This window comes from Lissotriton helveticus, chromosome 3_2 (assembly GCF_964261635.1).
Source record: "Lissotriton helveticus chromosome 3_2, aLisHel1.1, whole genome shotgun sequence".
Taxonomy (NCBI): domain Eukaryota; kingdom Metazoa; phylum Chordata; class Amphibia; order Caudata; family Salamandridae; genus Lissotriton; species Lissotriton helveticus.
Genome location: NC_136062.1, coordinates 48527475 through 48546330, shown reverse-complemented (window position 1 = coordinate 48546330; position 18856 = coordinate 48527475). Strand labels below are relative to the sequence as shown.

General features: G+C 45.1%; 1 protein-coding gene across 3 annotated transcripts in view; it reads left to right on the top strand.

Annotated features, from left to right (window-relative positions):
• SLC12A1 (solute carrier family 12 member 1) overlaps nt 1-18856 on the top strand; it is a 425119-nt gene that overhangs the window by 314881 nt on the left and 91382 nt on the right. For all 3 annotated transcript variants that reach the window (XM_078684807.1, XM_078684808.1, XM_078684809.1), the window contains exon 21: nt 12800-12943. In XM_078684807.1, coding sequence (XP_078540933.1) covers nt 12800-12943 — 144 coding nt within the window. The remainder of the gene's footprint in view (nt 1-12799; nt 12944-18856) is intronic.

Sequence of the window (18856 nt, the reverse complement as noted above, 5' to 3'; positions counted from 1 at the left end):
ACATGGCTGGCGGTGTCTATCAGACACCGCCAGGCATATTAGGATGTTGGTGGTCCTATGCCTTTCCACGGCGGAAAAGCATACGGTCTTTTCTTTGGGGGACCGTTGCGGGCCCCCAGGGGTGAAGGGGGGGGGTTGCACATGGGGGGCCTTTGTGTGCACGAAGCGGCAGGCACCGCGCGGTGCCTGCCGCTTTGTGCATGCAAATGCACTGCTTTCATTTTTAACATTGTGGCGGGTGCTGCTACAAGCAGCACCCGCTGCAATGTTAAAAATACAGAATGTGACCACCAGGGTGGCGGTCAGATCCTAATTTGCACGGAGGGACCGCCGCTGCCTTTGCGGACGGTCCCTCCTACTCTGGGGTGGCGGACGGACGCAGGTCCGTCCGCCATCCTAATCGGCCCCTTAGTACATTAAGGTTTACTTTACTCTGGCCTGAAGAAATGCCTCTGACCCACTGGACGACTAGGGCATGAGACAGACGTTCACCAAGAGTAAATCTTATGAAATAGAGTTTGCCCATAGCCCCTTTTAACTACACCACGATTGAATCTACACCTCCCCCTTCAACCCACATCGAAGATAATCATCCTGTGCTGTGGCAAATACCAGGCTCGTTGAGCAGTGCAAAATAAAAATAAAATGATAATAACAAGAAGTTATTATAATTTTATTTTTCTTTGCAAGACTCCAGCCAGGTTGGGTGGGTGGAGTGGGGCTGGGCTCACTGCCGTCATACTGTGGCGCCCAAGGAGTCATGCGCACTTGGCAAAACAGGCCGCTTAGACCAATCATGACGCTGCTCCTGCAGCATTGTGATTGGCTGGGACAGTCCCAGAGCCATGGTGCTTCAGGTGGCAGAAAGCGTGGACGGAGGGGACACGTGCGGCGGCGGTGAGGAAGGTAAGTTTAATATTTATTTTCTTTCATGCCGCCCCGCCACCCCCATACAGAGGCAGCCAACACTGGTGACAATTATGCTGCAGAATATAAGGCCAGATCATGATGCCATTTTCTGCACTTCGCCAGTACACAGGCAAATAGTGTGCTTCTTTTTGGCTTCTTGAGCACATACATTAACTCGAAATATCTCTGACTTAATGCATGCTCTTCTGACAGTGGAGCTCGGCAATACAGTGAGGCATTTACTGCCCTGTGTTTCTGAGCTCTGATGTCACTAAAACATGCATTTACTTGGAGATATTTCGAGTTAATGTATGTGGCCAAGACGCCAAAAAGAAGGGCATTCCTTTTGTGCTGGTACAGGGCAGAAAAAACGATTGTGATATGGCGCCAAATGTTACTTGTTGGCCATCTCGTAGATTGTGGATCTGTTAGAAATATTATTTCTGGTTGGCTAGGGCATGCGACATAGCCAGGCAGAAACCACCACTCTAGTCAGGGCAAGGGATTTACACACTGAAGATAACCCCTGCTCACCCCCCTCGTAGCTTGGCAGAGCAGTCAGGCTTATCCAAGAGGCAATGTGTAAAGCGTTTGTAAAACACACACACAGAGCAGCGACACACCAAGCACACCACAAAAGAAACTCCACACAAGGTTATATAAAAATAGCCTTTGCATTATCCGTAAAACACATTAGAACATAATTACATATATACACTGTGCCTCCGGGCACTTGTCATGTATTTACAGGTATTTGCATAAATCACCAGGCCAATCGGGCCACTGTCATAACATCATAACCCACAGTTAGTGAAGACAACCAGTAACTAATGGTAATGGTGCCCCTAGCACAGCACATTAGGCATAAACCTCCACCATGGTGCACCACAGTAAACACTGGTCATGATACACAATTAGCACAACTCAGTCACTGCTGGTAGGGACTGTTCCTAGCGTCACACATTATGCATACATCATAATTAGCTGTGCATCTTAGTACCCACTAGTAGCTTGCACATATTAGGAACTCCCCATCCAGTGAGCACAATCCACAGCCCAATTACCTAAGGGCATAACACATTTTCATGGGGCAACTTCCAGGTCACACAGGCACCTGAATCATCAAGCCCGGGCGTAGGGCACCGAAGTACTTTCACCCCAACCCCAACTCTGCAGCCACAGCACTTCAGCGCTTACCATGTGGGCTGCATGGTTATCGCAGGAATGGGACCTTTGTTGAGGGTTGCCACACCGACCTGCTAACTGCGTGGCTGGTCAGGTGCCCCCTTAGGTAAGGGTGCAGTGGGAGACTCAAAAACAAAACATGCTGTAAACCTCTCCCGGTCCCCAGCATTCTATCTTCACCAATGCCAGCCCTCTTGGAATGCAGCTGACTGTGATCACACAGAGGGGCAGATTCTGCAGGGTAACCTAGTCTCAACTGGGGCAGAGACCTCTCCTAGCTTCCCCCTCTTGCTTGTGCTCCTTCAAACTCCCCTGCGGCCTGGGAGAATCGGAGCTCTCGCTCCCCCATTAGGGGGTCGAACTGCCCTGTCTCAGTGACTCCAGGCCTCCCGCTTACACTCTGAAGCGGCCTCAGCTCCGGGGAGCAAAGTCTCCTTCGGCATCTCTCCTTCTTGTGAAAGCCACACCCTCAAACAGGCTCAGCCTTTGCTTTGCTTTGCTTCCGTGGGAGTTACTGACCACGTCGCCCACACAGCAACGCGGGACGGAGGTCGAGTTTATGACTCCTTTCCTCTGGCTCAGTCGCTCCTTCTGGCCCCTCCCACAACCAGGCTCAAGAAGCACGCCTGGCTTCCGGTTTGCAGCACGGTTGCATCTTGCCACGTTTCCCAGAAAGAGCCCACTTCTCGGTTCAAGGGGACAAATTGTAAAGCGCCCACCATGCACTTCTATGATTGCCCAAGTTAAAAATGAAATGTAAAGCGCTCACCATGCGCTTACCTCCTGTAAGCAGGGAAGGCTCTTCATGCTCTTTCCAGTGCTTGATCAGGGAGCAGAGCAAAACACACACTCCTCCTGTCAGGAAACAGGCAAGCGCCCAATTCCGCTTTAGTTGCAGGGACCAGGGGCAGTCACCAACACTCCTCCTGTCAGGACCTCCTGGGAGAACACTGGCAGCACCACCCCAGGGTTGCAGTCCTTACCCCCCACAATAAAGATCAATGATGGAACTAGAAACAAGCATCCTAGGACCGGTTCGGGTTTTCACCCCTCATCAGCCATGACAGCTTGGCTCCCACGCCTGGGAATACGAGGCCCACTCAGGGTGACAAATGCAAAAGGAACAATTGATGGACAGAAAGCAGATCAATGTCATACATTCACCTCAGTACAGAGATCTGGGACTAAATCCATCGTTTTTTTGCTCACCATGCCATTCCAGTTTGGATCCAGCCAAATGCAAATCAGTCTTGACCCTGCACCCAATGGGAACAGTCCAGCCCGGACTGCTAGGCCAGGTCCTCCCTGGACTGTAAACAAGCATCCTAGGACCGGTATCGGGGTTGGCAGTTAGGGCTGGACTGTTCCGATGAGGCACAGGGTCAATACTGATTTGCATATAGCTGTGTGTGAACTGGGGTGGCGAAGTGAACTAAAGACCGAAGATGGATTCAACCCTGATCTGTGACTGGGGTGAGTGTCTGAAAAGTGTCAGCGCTCCATCCATCATCTCCTTGTGTTTGCTTTGTTCACCCTAAGTTGGCAGGGTATGCCCAGATGTGGGTCCCTTGCTCACTTTGCCACTGGACTCAAGCCAGCCTGGCTGAGGAGAGCGGTTAGCCCGAAACTGGTCCCAAGATGCGTGTTTCCAGTCCAGGGAAGACATGGCTTGGCAATTCAGGCTGGACTGTTCCCATGAGGCACAGGGTCAAGACTGATTTGCATATAGCCGTGTCTGAACTGGGGTGAAAAAGTGAGCTAAATAATGATGATGGATTCAACCCAGATCTGTGACTGAGGTTGAGTGTCGGAAAAGTTTCAGCTCTCCGTCTATCATCTCGTCGTGTTTGCTTATTTCTAAAAGTGCCATTTCTAAAATAGTGATAATAAATCTGCGAACACCAGTACGCATCATTTATCACCACTATTCCAAACATACCAAACTTGATCACGCTACTCCTCTCATGTCAGGAATTACCACTAAAGCACATATCAGGGTATCCCCAATGCGTTCCATGAGAGGGCAGCCTCACAGCAGTAAGAAACCAAATAGGTTGGGTGTCACTACCAGGACATGCCACACAGTTAAGGCACATGTCCTACCTTTTACCTATACCGCACCCTGCCCATAGGACTAGCTATGGCCTACCTTAGGGGTGACTGATATGTAGTAAAAGGGGAGTCACAGATGTGGCAACCACTTTATGTGCCACGTCAGAGCATCAGTTAACTGTGCACGCAGGCCCTGCTGTGGCAGAGATCTGAGATAGATTTGAAAGGCGACTTTGGTGGGTGGCGCAAACAGCACTTCAAGCACACCAGTAGCATTTAACTTACTGTCTGGTTCTGGGTATATGAGATACCACTGTACAAGGGGCTGACAGGTAAATTAAATGTGCCAAACAGGTGTAGAACAATCTTGCCAAGTTTACCATTGAGAGCACATGCACTTTACCACTGAAAAGCAGTGATAAAGTGCCCAGAGTCCTAAAACCACCAACAACAGGTCAGAAAAAATACCAGAGGATGGCAAAGAGTTCTGGGATGACCCTGCAAAAAGGGACAAGTCAAACAGGATCCAAGAGATTAAAATTCAAAACACAAATCACAGCTTCACAATTTTATCAAATCGTGTGAGCTTGAGTAAACTCAATGTCTAAATAACAATGTATGAGCCTATGTAGATTGGAAGTCCAGAGTCATTTGTTACACGTATGTTAATCATAAATGTCAATGGTATTACATTAAAATAAATACACAGTATTGATATTAGTTTGATTACACAAATAGACATTTCATTTTAAAATTAAATTGACTTAATGTCCATCTGCTTGTGATCCTCTGTCTCTGCTAAAACTCTAAAAGTACTTAATCATCAGACAAAATAAAGACATGAAAAAGAATGTGATGTTGGCTTGAATGTTAGAAAGTCATCCTTTTACCCCGTTCACCCTCATTTGTTGCTGAATTATACTGGTGGTAACTGATTCTGACTGTATCATGGTCTCTGCTAACCAGGCCCAAGGCCAGTGCTATGCTTAAAAAGGTACATGTAATAGGGTACACTTACAGTTGGCAATGACAGACCCTATAAGTCCCTAGTATATAATAGCACCAGGAGGTGCATTCTACCTATAAGTCCCTAGTATATAATAAGGCATGGGGGTTTAGAGACCCAGCAGATTTCCTGCACTTGTATGTGTGCGTTGCTTTGTGCCTGCTGTCCTTTTAAAGGCAGTCCCGATTGCAGTCTGTCTTTAAAAGTAAAGTCACACAATATGTATTGAAAGACCCTATAATTCCCAAGTATATAATAGGGCTAGGGGGTTCCAACAGCTTGCCACTGCTGAATTTATCATAACTAGTACAGAAGAAAAGTTACAGAACTTTCTCTTCTGTAAGCCAAAATCCAGCCTGCTAGTGGTCTGATTGGTCAGCCTTAACAGGCTTAGCTAGACTGCTTTGATGAGGTGATAAGTGGCCTGGCCAGAGGAGAGGTTATATGATGGAGAGAGCTCTGAAGCTGTGGAGGATATGACATAAAGAGGGGGCTGGGTAAATCAAACTGAGCTTAAAGAGAGAGCAGATCAGTAAGGCATGTCAGGCGTACCTACCCCCACATCTTGTGGCCCAGCCAGATGGCAGGCTTAGGACAGGAATTTGTAGAGGTCAGGAGGAGAGCTAATGGAAATTAGTAACACTGTGGGTTGGTTTCACCAGCTCTTACTCCTCTGGAGAGATATAATCCATGTTGGATTTTTGAATTGCGTTGCTTTGTGGGACAAGAAGATGCCACACTTTGGATGAAGTCATCATGCTTTTGGGTGGCATCAAGCATCTCATTAGATAGAGGTGCCCCCCCTGCTTGCCGCCCAAGAACACTGAATAAATATGTGAAAACTGCATAGTTACTCAGATCTGCTGCCTGAAACTACAAAGGGAAGAAGGAGTGCCCTGCTGGAAACTGGATCTGCATCCTGAATGACTGCGCCTGCTGCACAATCTATTATTACAGCCCTGGGGACTGTGTCTTGCTTCAAGAAAGATTAAGGCGTGGACCCTCTTCTAGCTACAGGTTAACAGATCCCACCTGCATCATCTCCACCAAGAGTCCACATTCTGGAGTGCGTCCAGTGGATCTTTAAGAATTTGGCCAGGTGAAATAGGTGGATTATACCTCAGACATCCAAGAGAATATCTAGGAGAGTCCAGGTCTTTGGATTTGGGATTTAAACACTTTGAACCTACAAGGAGATCTTCAGGGAGCACCTCCTGAAGTTTGGAGAATTTTGTTTGAAAGCACCATGTGGTGACTGACCTGACATCGAGAGTCAAGCCGACTAGCTTTAGCTGCTACCCAGCCAGGATTTCAGGTTCGACCTACTGAAAGCTCCGGAGCTCCAGACTTACAGGATTTGACCCGCGGCACACAGAAAGTCAAGCTTGCAAACCCTCATCCGAATCAGGCATGCTGTGGATGGTCAAGACACTTAGGAAGAAAAAGCTCCAGAAAAGTTTCTAAGTGTTAAGGTAAAAATGTGATCGTGGCCTACTGCTTAGTGTATCTGACCAGGGCTCCATCATGGTTGGCCTCAAACTTTGCCATTGTCCCAGTGAAGTTTAATCAAATGTCCCAGAGTGGCACTATATGTTTTTAAGCACTATAAAGTGGTTAATTTAAAAAAATTCATATGTATGGTTCCCTACATTGGATTTTTGTCATCTTAGTGTCTATTTGTTCATAAGCATACTTCCTATTTTTATAAATTGGTGTGGGGGTTATTTATTTATTTTTAATCATTTTGATTGAAACATACAAAATCTGTACAAAAGAGCCTTACTAGTACAATCAAAGTTGTGTTTTCCCTTTTTCATACTTCGTAACACCATCTTCTACACAAAATATATTCATTTATGGATTTGAATAGAGTGGTCCCTCCTATTCGCAGCTTTTATTTTCCTCCTTATAGACCCCGATATGTCTGCCATGCCCCCCAAATGTTCTCCCCTTTCTTGGGGCACCTTCTACCCTTATAGATTGTTAGTTCCGCTTGACTGGTGTGGGATTTTTATTGTGTGTTGTGTCTTTCTTATTTGATGTATTGGTGTTTCTAAATGCTATACACTCCTGACTCCTAAGTTAGGTCTGACTGCTCGTTGTCAGCTACCAAAGGATGAGCAAGCAGCTAATTTACTGAGGCCTTTTCTGTACCCTATAACGTTTTGGTGGCCTTATTACTAGTGGTAGGTGCATACTTACACCTAGCAATAACCCACTTTCCAATATTTAACATTTCTACATTTTAATTGTGCTTTATGTATTGAGGTCCTAATGAGGCAGTGTGCACCTCCAGAATAGCGTTAATCCACTCACTTATGTGTTACATTTACTCATTTTATTTTCATTTCGTAGATGTGCCAAAGTGAAACATAAAGCTTCAGTGTGCACATGACTCAATTGATCTGTCATGATTTATTCAAGCGAAAACTGTTTTATTACACAATTTTCTATCCATAATTTAAAATCCACAAACATAGTACTTAACATGATTGTTTTACATCGTTGGCTTTTATCTTCTTTGTTCACTTGCAGGATTACTGATTCCACCTACTGTTATTTTGGCCTGAACCCAATTCTCTACTCTGCTTCAACTTTTTAAATCTAGCCTTCGACACAGTTTTAGCTGTCTTTCTAGACTATTTATCAAAAAATATCATATACAATATACATACATAGAGGAGCTTTTGGTCTGCAGGAATCAGCCACTGATTGTTAAATTTTCAATTACAGTGTGTTCCCGCCCTCCATAGCATACAGCATGGGGCAATGGGTAAGCCCACGCTAACCTTCCCTTCACTTTGAGGGAGATCACAAAGCCTGTGCACATTTTTCACATGCACCAAAAAAGTTTCATTTTGCTCCAGTGATGAACCCATTTTAAAGTATGCATTTTTATTTTAGTGTAATAATAAAAATAATTAAATGTATGCCCAACTGAAATGCTATTGGATACAAACGCGTTTAGGGGGTCATATGTTTTCTTTTTCTATTTGTGGCACATTCTTGCAATAAAAAATATTAAAGGACTTAGCCATCACACCAGCCTTCAAAGGTCAGGCCTATTGGCTTTACTAACGCTTGTGTACGTTTTCCTGCAGTAGTGTTTTAGCCTTAGTAGGTCAAAATATGGTATTGGTATTGGTTTAGGGGCATCAATTTGCAAAGTAAGCTTTGCATTTTCCTGCAGTGCCTATCACTATGAGTCTAACCCACTGATCAACTGTATTAGTGACTGAGATTGGCACAATGTGATTGGTTGACAGGAGGGGGGCTTAGGAGGAGAACTAAGGTACAGAGGCTAGAAATGATACCCATAAAGCACTCTAGTGGCTGCCTGCATAAAAGGAATGGTTTAAGGAGAGGAATAAGGAGCAATGCAGTGACACCTGCATTCAAGGTGTCTTTATTATGGTAATTCTATTAGAAGTACTAAGTGGCATGGGCCCATCTATCAGAATGGTGTATGTTCAATGGTCGCTTTACAGGGCAGCAATGCTTCAATTGCCTTTGGAATTCCAGCTCCCCTGATACTGCCTTGGGTGTGGGTGACTCACAGATGTTGCCTATCCCTGATACGCATACATGATTCTGTGCTCCTCATAAAAGAGCTCAGAGCCACACACAATGAGTCATTGTTTATGTGCTGGATCACAGACCATTTTTGGTTGCCACTTTCATTGTTGCCCGCTTGGTGGCAAGTAAACTTCTTGGTGCAAACACCTTTTACTTACACTATAATATGAAAGCAGCTCTGTGGAGGGGGTAAGGTATGACAAGGATTTCTGCGTGTATTTATTGTGTTGCATAGTGTTGTGGTGGTGGTGTGTAATGTTGCTGTGCTGTTTTATTGCATTGCGTTGCTGTGTTGTGCTGTGGTTGTTATATTGCATTATGTTTTGCTTTTCAGCCGCATCAGCACATTCCTTTAATGTTCTACTGACATTTGCCACTGTCGAAGGTGGTAAAACGCTGCTGCTGCTCTTCAGCTTTTTAAAACACCAAGCACCCTAAACCCGTGACCCAACCCTAGCTTCAATGAGCAGGTGGCAGGACCCTGAATGTCAGATGTTCCCACAAACAGATATTGAACTGAATGAAGTGCCTCTGATATATCCTCGGAAAGCACACGCACCCTGTGAGCACAGTCTGCATTTTAAACAGATTTGTTATTTCTGTTTCTGAATTAAAATGTGACTGGTCTATTAATTTGTCCCATCCTTAAATTAGTGTACAGAATCATCCTGAAATGTCACTTCTGTTACATTCCGCTGGTAAAAACACTTACCGGCGCTCGCGAGCCATGGAGACATCCACACATCCACTTTATGCAGCAACCATCGGAATTAGAAGCCGGGCCTCATCTACATATAAAATGCAAATACAGTTTTATTCACTCGAGGGTGAAAATCCGGTACAGAACGCCATTCTGCACAAAGTAGCATGTTGTACCCTGACACTTCAGCAATAGCTTGCGCTGAAAAACAGGCAGACGTAACCTTTAATACCGAAGAGCATCCAAGATTAACATTATCCCCCATTAAATGGAGCCATTATGTTATTGTACTCGAGTCTAATTAAAAAAGAAATATGAACAATCTGCAATGTCAGGAGATATAATAGTTGCTTCTTTCGGTAGGCCCTGCTGCGTGGGATTCTGTTTTATAGGTCATTTACCAGACAGGGGAGATTAGCTTTGAATCACCTCTCACTCTGATGCAATTAGAAGTAACTTTCCAATGAGAGGGTCTGACACAGCCCAGTGCCTCCATCACATTAAGTAACATCTTATTACATTGAACTCAACACCACAGACTATCACTTCCACAAACACATTACCTCGTTCCTTTCCAGCAGAGCACATCAGATGGGATATTGAAAGAGCAGAGCTAGAATATTGAACAGCCAAGGGCTGAAAACAAGCTCAGCCTGAGCTTTTCTCTTGTACAATCCCTCATGGGGACTGGTGGAAAGGTTCCTTCTTGAGTGGTGAGTGGTCTGTCTATTTAACTAAACATTCACCGCAGTTTGTGAGGTATTGACATGCAGGCAGTCGTCACCCCTTGGTACATGTCTTTATCTTGAGTATGCGTCATCCGCATGCAGAAAGATTGTGCTGTGAACATGCATGCAGCCTACTTTAACAAACAGTCATGTCTTGCTATGTGTGTGGTTGCCCTGCACCCTCTTTCTTAAGAGAAAGCACTAATCCCGCTGGAACATTTTGTGATGGGACGCGGGCCTCATAAATATGCCACAGCACGAGCTAATGCTTTCTTTCATTAAAAAGCAGGTGAATATGCACAGGGGCGTGATGCCTATTAGGCGTAACGCTGGCCATTAAGAAGTGCTGATTAGAACCGCATGCTTGATTTGCAATGCCTATTCTACTTAAAGGGGCAGCTCGCCTTTTCCTCTGATACTTTTAGTTGCTGTGAAGATTTAAGCTTTGGTTGTAAAAGGAAAACAGGTTGAATTGTGCACTTAGCTGATGCACCCACCTGCAGCCCTTCACTCTCTACACGTTCTCTCCCCTTCCCAACACAAGTGCCATACATTATTAATCAGACTTGGTGTCAAGGGACACAAGGTTTATTGATTAATAAAGTGTTTCACCTTGAGAATAGGGAAATATGGAGAAGACACAGTAAATCGCCTCTGTACTGTATCAACCCCCACCAGGCCAAGCCTGCTCCCTCCATACCACCGTCTCCGCCATGGGCCAATCACAAACCGTGCCTACACTACATGGTTGTGCTGCTAATATATCCTCAGCATCAGAGCCCCTTCTAAAACGCCTCAACGGCGCACCACCTCTTACCCCTGAGGTTCGAGCTAGCAAAAGCGGGCCCCCAAAGCTACTGGCTGGCTGCAGCTATCGCCCCCTCTGTCAGCAGACAATACGTCTCCAACTACGGTGATTAAGGCAGGAACAAACTGAGCCCCTTATCCACGGTCACCTTAATTACAACAAATATAATTTGTGGATGAGCAGGAACTCTCACAGCCCACTGTCAGGCAATCACTGGCTGTGAGCCTCCCCTTGTCTCCCCTCACCACCGCTTTCATCTACCTATTTATCCAAAGTTCTAGCTGGCAAACATCAAAGCACTTGTTCCCTTCTGCTCCATTTTCTTTCACTAGCCTCCTCTGTTTACAGTGCCTAATCTGGTTGGCATTACTCAGGTCAGACTTGAATTCTTCTTTTTGAAAGTTTCCTACGTTCTTTTTCTGTGGCATTAATAGGATTCACAGTAGAATCTCTTTCGGCATCATGATTCACTTATCAATAACTGGCGATACGGCATTTAAACTTCATCACAGTTCAAAAGTGTTTAATTTCAAATTAGACCAAGTTTTGGTTTGCAGCATCTGCACCGTGTATTTGCTTATATATTTATGTATTCTGTGATTGAATAGTAGTGCATATCAGTTAGGTTCCTTCTTGTTACTTTATCATAACTTCCCAGACAAAAAAAACGATTATGGATCCTTTTAGCATTTATCAGCTCAAATTGTAATATCGGGGGAGTTGGGGGGCGGGGAGACAGGCTGGGGAAGGGGGTTTCTGTCTTAGATGGCCCTGCCTACTTAATATGTTCATAATACATGGGAGCCTGTAATCTCTGTATAAAAGACCGTTTATCATTTATTTTGACGTCCCTAGACGCCTGTAATAAAGAAATTATGTAGCTGCTAGATGTTTCTACACATTCTAAGATACAGCATTAAAAAAAATATGTGTTGAATTAAATTGATTCTAAAAAATGTTTTGCTACAACCATCTAGCTGCTTTTTAGTGTGTTTAATGTTGCGCTACATCCGTTCTTCATATCTGCAACCTTCCTCTTTCATATGAAAGAGCAACAGACTGAGGGTTTAACGGGTCTGTAGGAAGGGCGATATGGTGACCGTGAATAATACTGCATAAAGTAAAGTAAAGTCCACATTTGTAAAGCGCACAATCACCCGTAAGGGTCTCTAGGCGCTGGGGGCCGTCGGGAAGATTAAGCGAGCTATTGCCCAGAGTCACATGGTGCTGGGCAGACCTGCCGCCGGAGCCGGGGATCGAACCGTGGTCCCCAGATTCCAGCGTCAGTCGCCCTGGCCGCGGCGCCACACCTCTCCCAAGTACCCACTATAGTACATTGGAAGGATACTGCAAGTCACCTCGGAGTTCCGTGACCTTATTATAGGTAAACTCAGCCTTCAGCCTTGTTCCTTTATATGGTGATGGAACTCCTTGGTGACTTGCAGTATCTTTATAAGTGGGAACGTTACCCCATACATCATTTCTTTCATTAATATATGCATGTATGGGTGATGTATACATCTGTTTAAATACATGTAGCACAAACCAGGTTAGAAAGCGACATAAAAACGGAGCGCTGCAAAGACAAGCAATACACAATGGTGTAGAGTTATCATGACAGAAAGGTAAGTCAGTGGTACACTGGATTTAAAGATTTCTTTAATTTTTAACAGTTGAAATCTGTGCTTTTTAGTCCAAATGGTTAATGGATTTTTAATTGTGACAAAACGAGGATGCTCAGTACTGTTTTTAAAATCCATGAATACTGAAATATGTAGGCCGTTCCACCGCCTGTAGCCTGCAGCAATAACCACGCCCCTGTCTTCTGCCAACAGACGAGCTGCACAAGCTCGAGCAGGAAAGACTGGCCCTCGAAGCGACCATCAAAGAAAACGAGTTCGAGGAAGGGAACCGAGGCATCCGCAGACTCTTCAACAAGGCCAGCAAGATGACCATGCCGCAGCCTGTCCCTAAGAAAGGTAGGATCAGCAGCAGCAATGGGAGCGCCACTGGTGCCCAGAAGCCATTTCAATTTATTAACTAGTCATTTTCTGACACTTCTGGTGTCCACTTCAGCTGCTTTCATTTTTCTCTGGAATGCGTAGCTTTTTTGGACAAGGGGTTTGTCCGATGCAATAGCAATCCTCAGAGAAGAAATTGCCATACTGAATGCATTTGATATAGTTAGAAAGACATCATTCTAATGCATTTTGGAACTACGGAACCGCGTATTCTTTAGATTCTAAGAATCTTAAATTACTCTATTCATTCAAAAATGTCTTCATATACTCCAAGTAGCACAAATTCATTCTGGGAAACAATTTTCAGAGAAATTCACTCTGTTCCTCTTCTTCTTTAATGTTAGCTGTAATGAAAAAAAGCCACAGGGAGCTTTGCTTCCTCTAAATGGTTTCTACCGCGCTGTATGCTTCTATCTCGAAAAAAATACCTCTCAATATTGTAGCACTGACTTTTATTATGACCATTGGAATACTACTTAGAAGGCACGCCTAGTCACAGTCCATCGAAACGTAACAGCCTGTTCCTATAAACATTGATTTATGGAACCATAGTGTTGAGAAAGAGCAACATTATATTGTGGATAAATGCTACCTCATTAAACACCCACTGCACTGCTTCTTGAGCATTTAGGTCGCTCTATAATGAGGTTTTATCTGAGGCCGGATTGGGTGAAGAATCAAGGCATGTATTTGCTGAATTGTATCCTCATGGGAACTGCTGGTCACGCTCAGGGTGGATGATCACGGTGGGATGGACCGCTTGTGTTTTAATTCTCACCTACAATTGACTATGGGCCTGGTTTAGAGTTTGGTGGACAGGATGTTGCAAATGCGACGGAGTATTCTCCCTGCCGAACCGTCCTCCTCCCACCTCATTGAAAGATGGACAGCCCTTAAGTATTCCGTCAATGGAGCCCCCATTGACTCTGTCAAGGGAATATTTTCTTCGATGGCCCAATGACTTCGGGGCCATCGAAGGAAGGACCTTATACCATCCACCCTATTTAGAGTGGACAGTGCACGTCTTTTTTCGTGTCCATTACATCAGAAAAAAGCTGGTGGTGAGGGACAGGAAAAAAAAACATTAAAGACCACCACACCGTTGGAGAAAAGCCCCAAGGTGTGAGGGTCATTGTTTATTTGTTTTTCAAAAACAAACTCCTACTTTGGAAAAAACAAAACATTACAAACGTTTGGTTGTATGGTAGCCTTACACCAGACATTTCGGACATTGAAAGGAACCACCATGACGGCGATTCTTTTCAATATGTAGAGATGACATCTGCTGATGTGGTGGATGTTTACATTGCTTATGCAAATGTGGGGCCAGTTCTGTGAGTGCCAGCGAAGTCTGCATTACAGATGCCTATGTGGTACTTGTGTTTTACTGAAGCTTAAGTAAATAACTTCACTAGGCAAAAGTCAAAAAAGTTTACTAAGTCAATACTTGTCATTAATGGCCTATATGTTGCCATGAACCCATTACCAGGGCTATTTTGTCTCGCATCTACCTTAAGATCCACTCTTTTCACCCCCTTAGACAAGTCCTATCTCTGCTTGTACTTTTCTTGTCCTCGCACCATACACTTCCTCACCGCCTCAGCTGACCAGCTGGTAGTGGTTTTTAACCAACCCATGTTGTCCGTGGTGCAAACTGACCTTCTCCTCCTCTGTTCAAAAGGGCTATGTCCCGTGCTAGCACTTTTTGCAAACCTGTATGCTGCCACCGTCTTCCTCACCTCTTCCTCCCACGGCATACCATTTCTGTTGGATAATTCAATAGTGCCTCTGATGACTCTGTTGAAGCGTTCCACATCTGCATTCCCTTGTGGGTGATGCAAAGACGTAGTTCTGTGTGTCATGCCAGTTTGTTTTACAAATGCTCTAAATGAATCCACCATTGTCAGAAACTGTTAGACTTGGCCATTTTTGCACGGTTATCCCTGAACTTTTTGCCTTCCTACTGGTATTTTTTCTGACCTGGTGTTGGTGGTTTTAGTACTCTGGGCACTTTATCACTGCTGTCCATTGTAAAATGCATGTGCTCTCTATGGTAAACGTTACAAAAGGGGGTGGTGATGGACGAAGAATCTGAACCAATCAAACACTCACACCCAGTCAAAAGATCTGGGTTTGATCCATCACCGTTCTTTAGCCCACTCTGCCACCCCAGTTCAGACATGGCTATATGCAAATCAGTCTGACCCTGTGCCTCATGGGAACAGTCCAGCCCGAACTGCCAAGCCATGCCTTCCCTGGACCGGAAATGAGTTTCCGAGGACCGGTTTCTGGCATTCCAGCCGTCTTCAGCCCGGCTTGCTTGAATCCAGTGGCAAAGTGAGCAAGGGACTCACGTCTGAGCATACCCTGCCACACTTATGGCGGCCAAAGCGGTACAAAAGGGGGTGGTGATGGACGGAGCATCTGAACCAATCAAACACTCACACCCAGTCAAAAGATCTGGGTTTGATCCATCACCGTTCTTTAGCCCACTCTGCCACCCCAGTTCAGACATGGCTATATGCAAATCAGTCTGACCCTGTGCCTCATGGGAACAGTCCAGCCCGAACTGCCAAGCCATGCCTTCCCTGGACCGGAAACAAGCTTCCGAGGACCGATTTCTGGCATTCCAACCGTCTTCAGCCCGGCTTGCTTGAATCCAGTGGCAAAGTGAGAAAGGAACTCACGTCTGAGCATACCCTGCCACACTTATGGAGGCCAAAGCGGTACAAAAGGGGGTGGTGGTGGACGGAGCATCTGAACCAATCAAACACTCACACCCAGTCAAAAGATCTGGGTTTGATCCATCACCGTTCTTTAGCCCACTCTGCCACCCCAGTTCAGACATGGCTATATGCAAATCAGTCTGACCCTGTGCCTCATGGGAACAGTCCAGCCCGAACTGCCAAGCCATGCCTTGCCTGGACCGGAAACAAGCTTCCGAGGACCGGTTTCTGGCATTCCAGCCGTCTTCAGCCCAGCTTGCTTGAATCCAGTGGCAAAGTGAGCAAGGGACTCACGTCTGAGCATACCCTGCCACACTTATGGCGGCCAAAGCGGTACAAAAGGGGGTGGTGATGGACGGAGCATCTTGACCAATCAAACACTCACACCCAGTCAAAAGATCTGGGTTTGATCCATCACCGTTCTTTAGCCCACTCTGCCACCCCAGTTCAGACATGGCTATATGCAAATCAGTCTGACCCTGTGCCTCGTGGGAACAGTCCAGCCCGAACTGCCAAGTCATGCCTTCCCTGGACCGGAAATAAGCTTCCGAGGACCGGTTTCTGGCATTCCAGCCGTCTTCAGCCCGGCTTTTTTTTATTTTTTTTTATAGCATTTGTAAAGCGCTCTGTAACCCTACGGGCATCCTGGCGCTGAGTACATATAGCTAAAAACTCAGTGTGGACAGGAGAGGACAGTGGACATGGTGCTGATCGAATAAGATTATTATTATTATTTATTTTTTTTGGTGAATTTTTTGGGGATTTTTTGGGAAAGAGCTATGTCTTCACCGTTTTACGAAAGGTCATAATTTCGTTTGTTTTTCTGATGTCGATGGGGAGGCCGTTCCATAGGTGGGCCGCGGCTATACTGAAGGCTCGTCCCCCACTGGTGGCTTTCCTAAGATGCGGATCGAAGGGACCGGGTGGGCTTATACCACTTGAATTTGTTCTGGAGTGGTCGGGGGCCTAGCCCGTGCGCTGCCCTGAAGACAATACATAGGGATTTGAAACAAATCCTCTGATGTATAGGCAGCCAGTGTTGATCGGCCAGGGCAAGAGTGGTAGAGGATCTTCGCTCACGAGAGAGAGCCAGTTTGGCTGCTGCCGCCTGGACGCTTTGAAGTCTGGAAATAAGATATTGAGTTACAATGGGGTATACCCTGAAAACTCTTTGACCTGGGTCAGTAAAAGTAGGTACAATAGTAATGGTCAAGGTCTATAGATTCAAAAAAACAATCAATGTAGTATATGCATACAATTATGTAGGAAGCAAAAGATTGCTCAATCCAAAGTGTGCTTCACTTTTTATTCATTATTCAAGCACATTATTGCTTAAGTACCCAATTCAAGTCATTGAGTACCCGAATTGTATGGAGTAACTCTCAATTCAAACATCTAAGATACAGTATTCAATTACTTCATTGAATTACACAGTTGCCTTAAAGCATAATTCACATTTGATAATGTAAAATTTATCAGGAGAGAGCAGCACAGTAAATATCAAATCATCGTACTTCAACGCGCTCAAAGTGATGGAAAAGGGAAGTTAGATGGGATAGGTGTGATGGGAAAGAAGTGAGGACTAGGTAAAGGTGGTTGTGACCTTATAACAATCACAGTGCTATAAAATACATCCTTTACAGTCTAGATTAAGATCTGCAGTTCCAATACACTCTTAAGCATAGGGTCCGTTTTGCTCTGTTAATTATTCCTATGCGTAGAGAACATGTAAAGTCTGGTCTACGTTTCGACCCCCTGGTTGACGGGAAAGTTAAATCCTCAGGCTGGGGTCTTCTTCAGGACAAGGAGAAACAGGAGCGCCTATAGACAATAATTATAGAATGAATGTATCATATTGTGAATAAGCTCAAATCGTGCACACAAGTAGAGCTTTCCGGTTAAAAATGCTTACTTATTGTGAGGCCCTTGGGTGGCCATTGTCATAGGACCGTCAAAGGTTCCTTCCTGGTTGTAGTTGTGCAATTATCTAGAAAGGAGTACGTATAACTATCAGGTATTGTGATTCGCGTGTACATAAACAGATTTATCAAGATAACCTAAAGGGGTACTTACTGGGAACAGGACATTTCCATTTCAAACATCATGTTGTTACAATGGTCGCACCAAGCCAACCGCTGTTGCAGTTTAAGAATCATACAACCCACGTGGTTCTGTGGGAAGAACAAAAGTCACAAGAGCCAAAAGTTAATGGCCATTGTATGCAGTATAGAATAACTTTAAAGAGTATTTTACATGGGACAAGGTCATGATTGTGTATATAAATGGCTAGGGATATTCAAAAGTAGCATGGGGTAAAATACTTCGAAAATAAGGGAATACCAGTCACCAAGAAAGTTGGTGAAAATATATTGGTGCCGGGGCTGTCTGTGCAACCATTAATAAATTAAGTGCCTTCGCGTGATCGCCTTACACAAAACGCCAAGGGGAGAGACTCGAGCAGTGTCTCACTGCGTCCCTCCGTGGCGCCGAGGGTTCTGTGGTGTTTAACAGACTCGCTCACCGTTGGTTTACTCCGTGAGAACTGTCTCCGTGAAGCTGCCTCCTCGCTGTCAAAGCCGTGAATGAATGGCCGCGAGGTGCAGCCGCTGGATACTTCGGAGGGGCTCGCCCGGGCCCGGCCAATCAGCATGGAGCGTTTCAAGACCTGCGCTGTGCTCGGATCTATCTAAGGGGTTTTCTATCAGGGCCGATCTCTCGACACTCGGATCTTTTTAAATCGGGACAATTTAGATGATGCGTCTGGACATAAATGTGTCGTGGAAGGAACCAGGCAATGAGACAGTGCCTAAGTTTGAAATTAACCCGCTAATGCCATTATTTAGTTGAATAGTTCAGGGATTACATCCAGCATAAGGAAGGGTGTGTTTGAGATATTGTACCACCTGCATTGGAACAATGCGATGGTTGTGCCGGACACAGTACATACATCAGGAACAATGTCCTGCAACAGTCTACCCAATAAGTTATCAGTCACAGATATATACATAGTTACAGAGGGTACTTGTTCTCATTTAAAGCGGATGATATTTGCAGTTGTTGGTTACAGAGTACATAGATATAATTGGTCATGCATCACTGTATGTGCTCAACTGATCAGCGCCATTTGTGAAAAGGTGGCATCCAA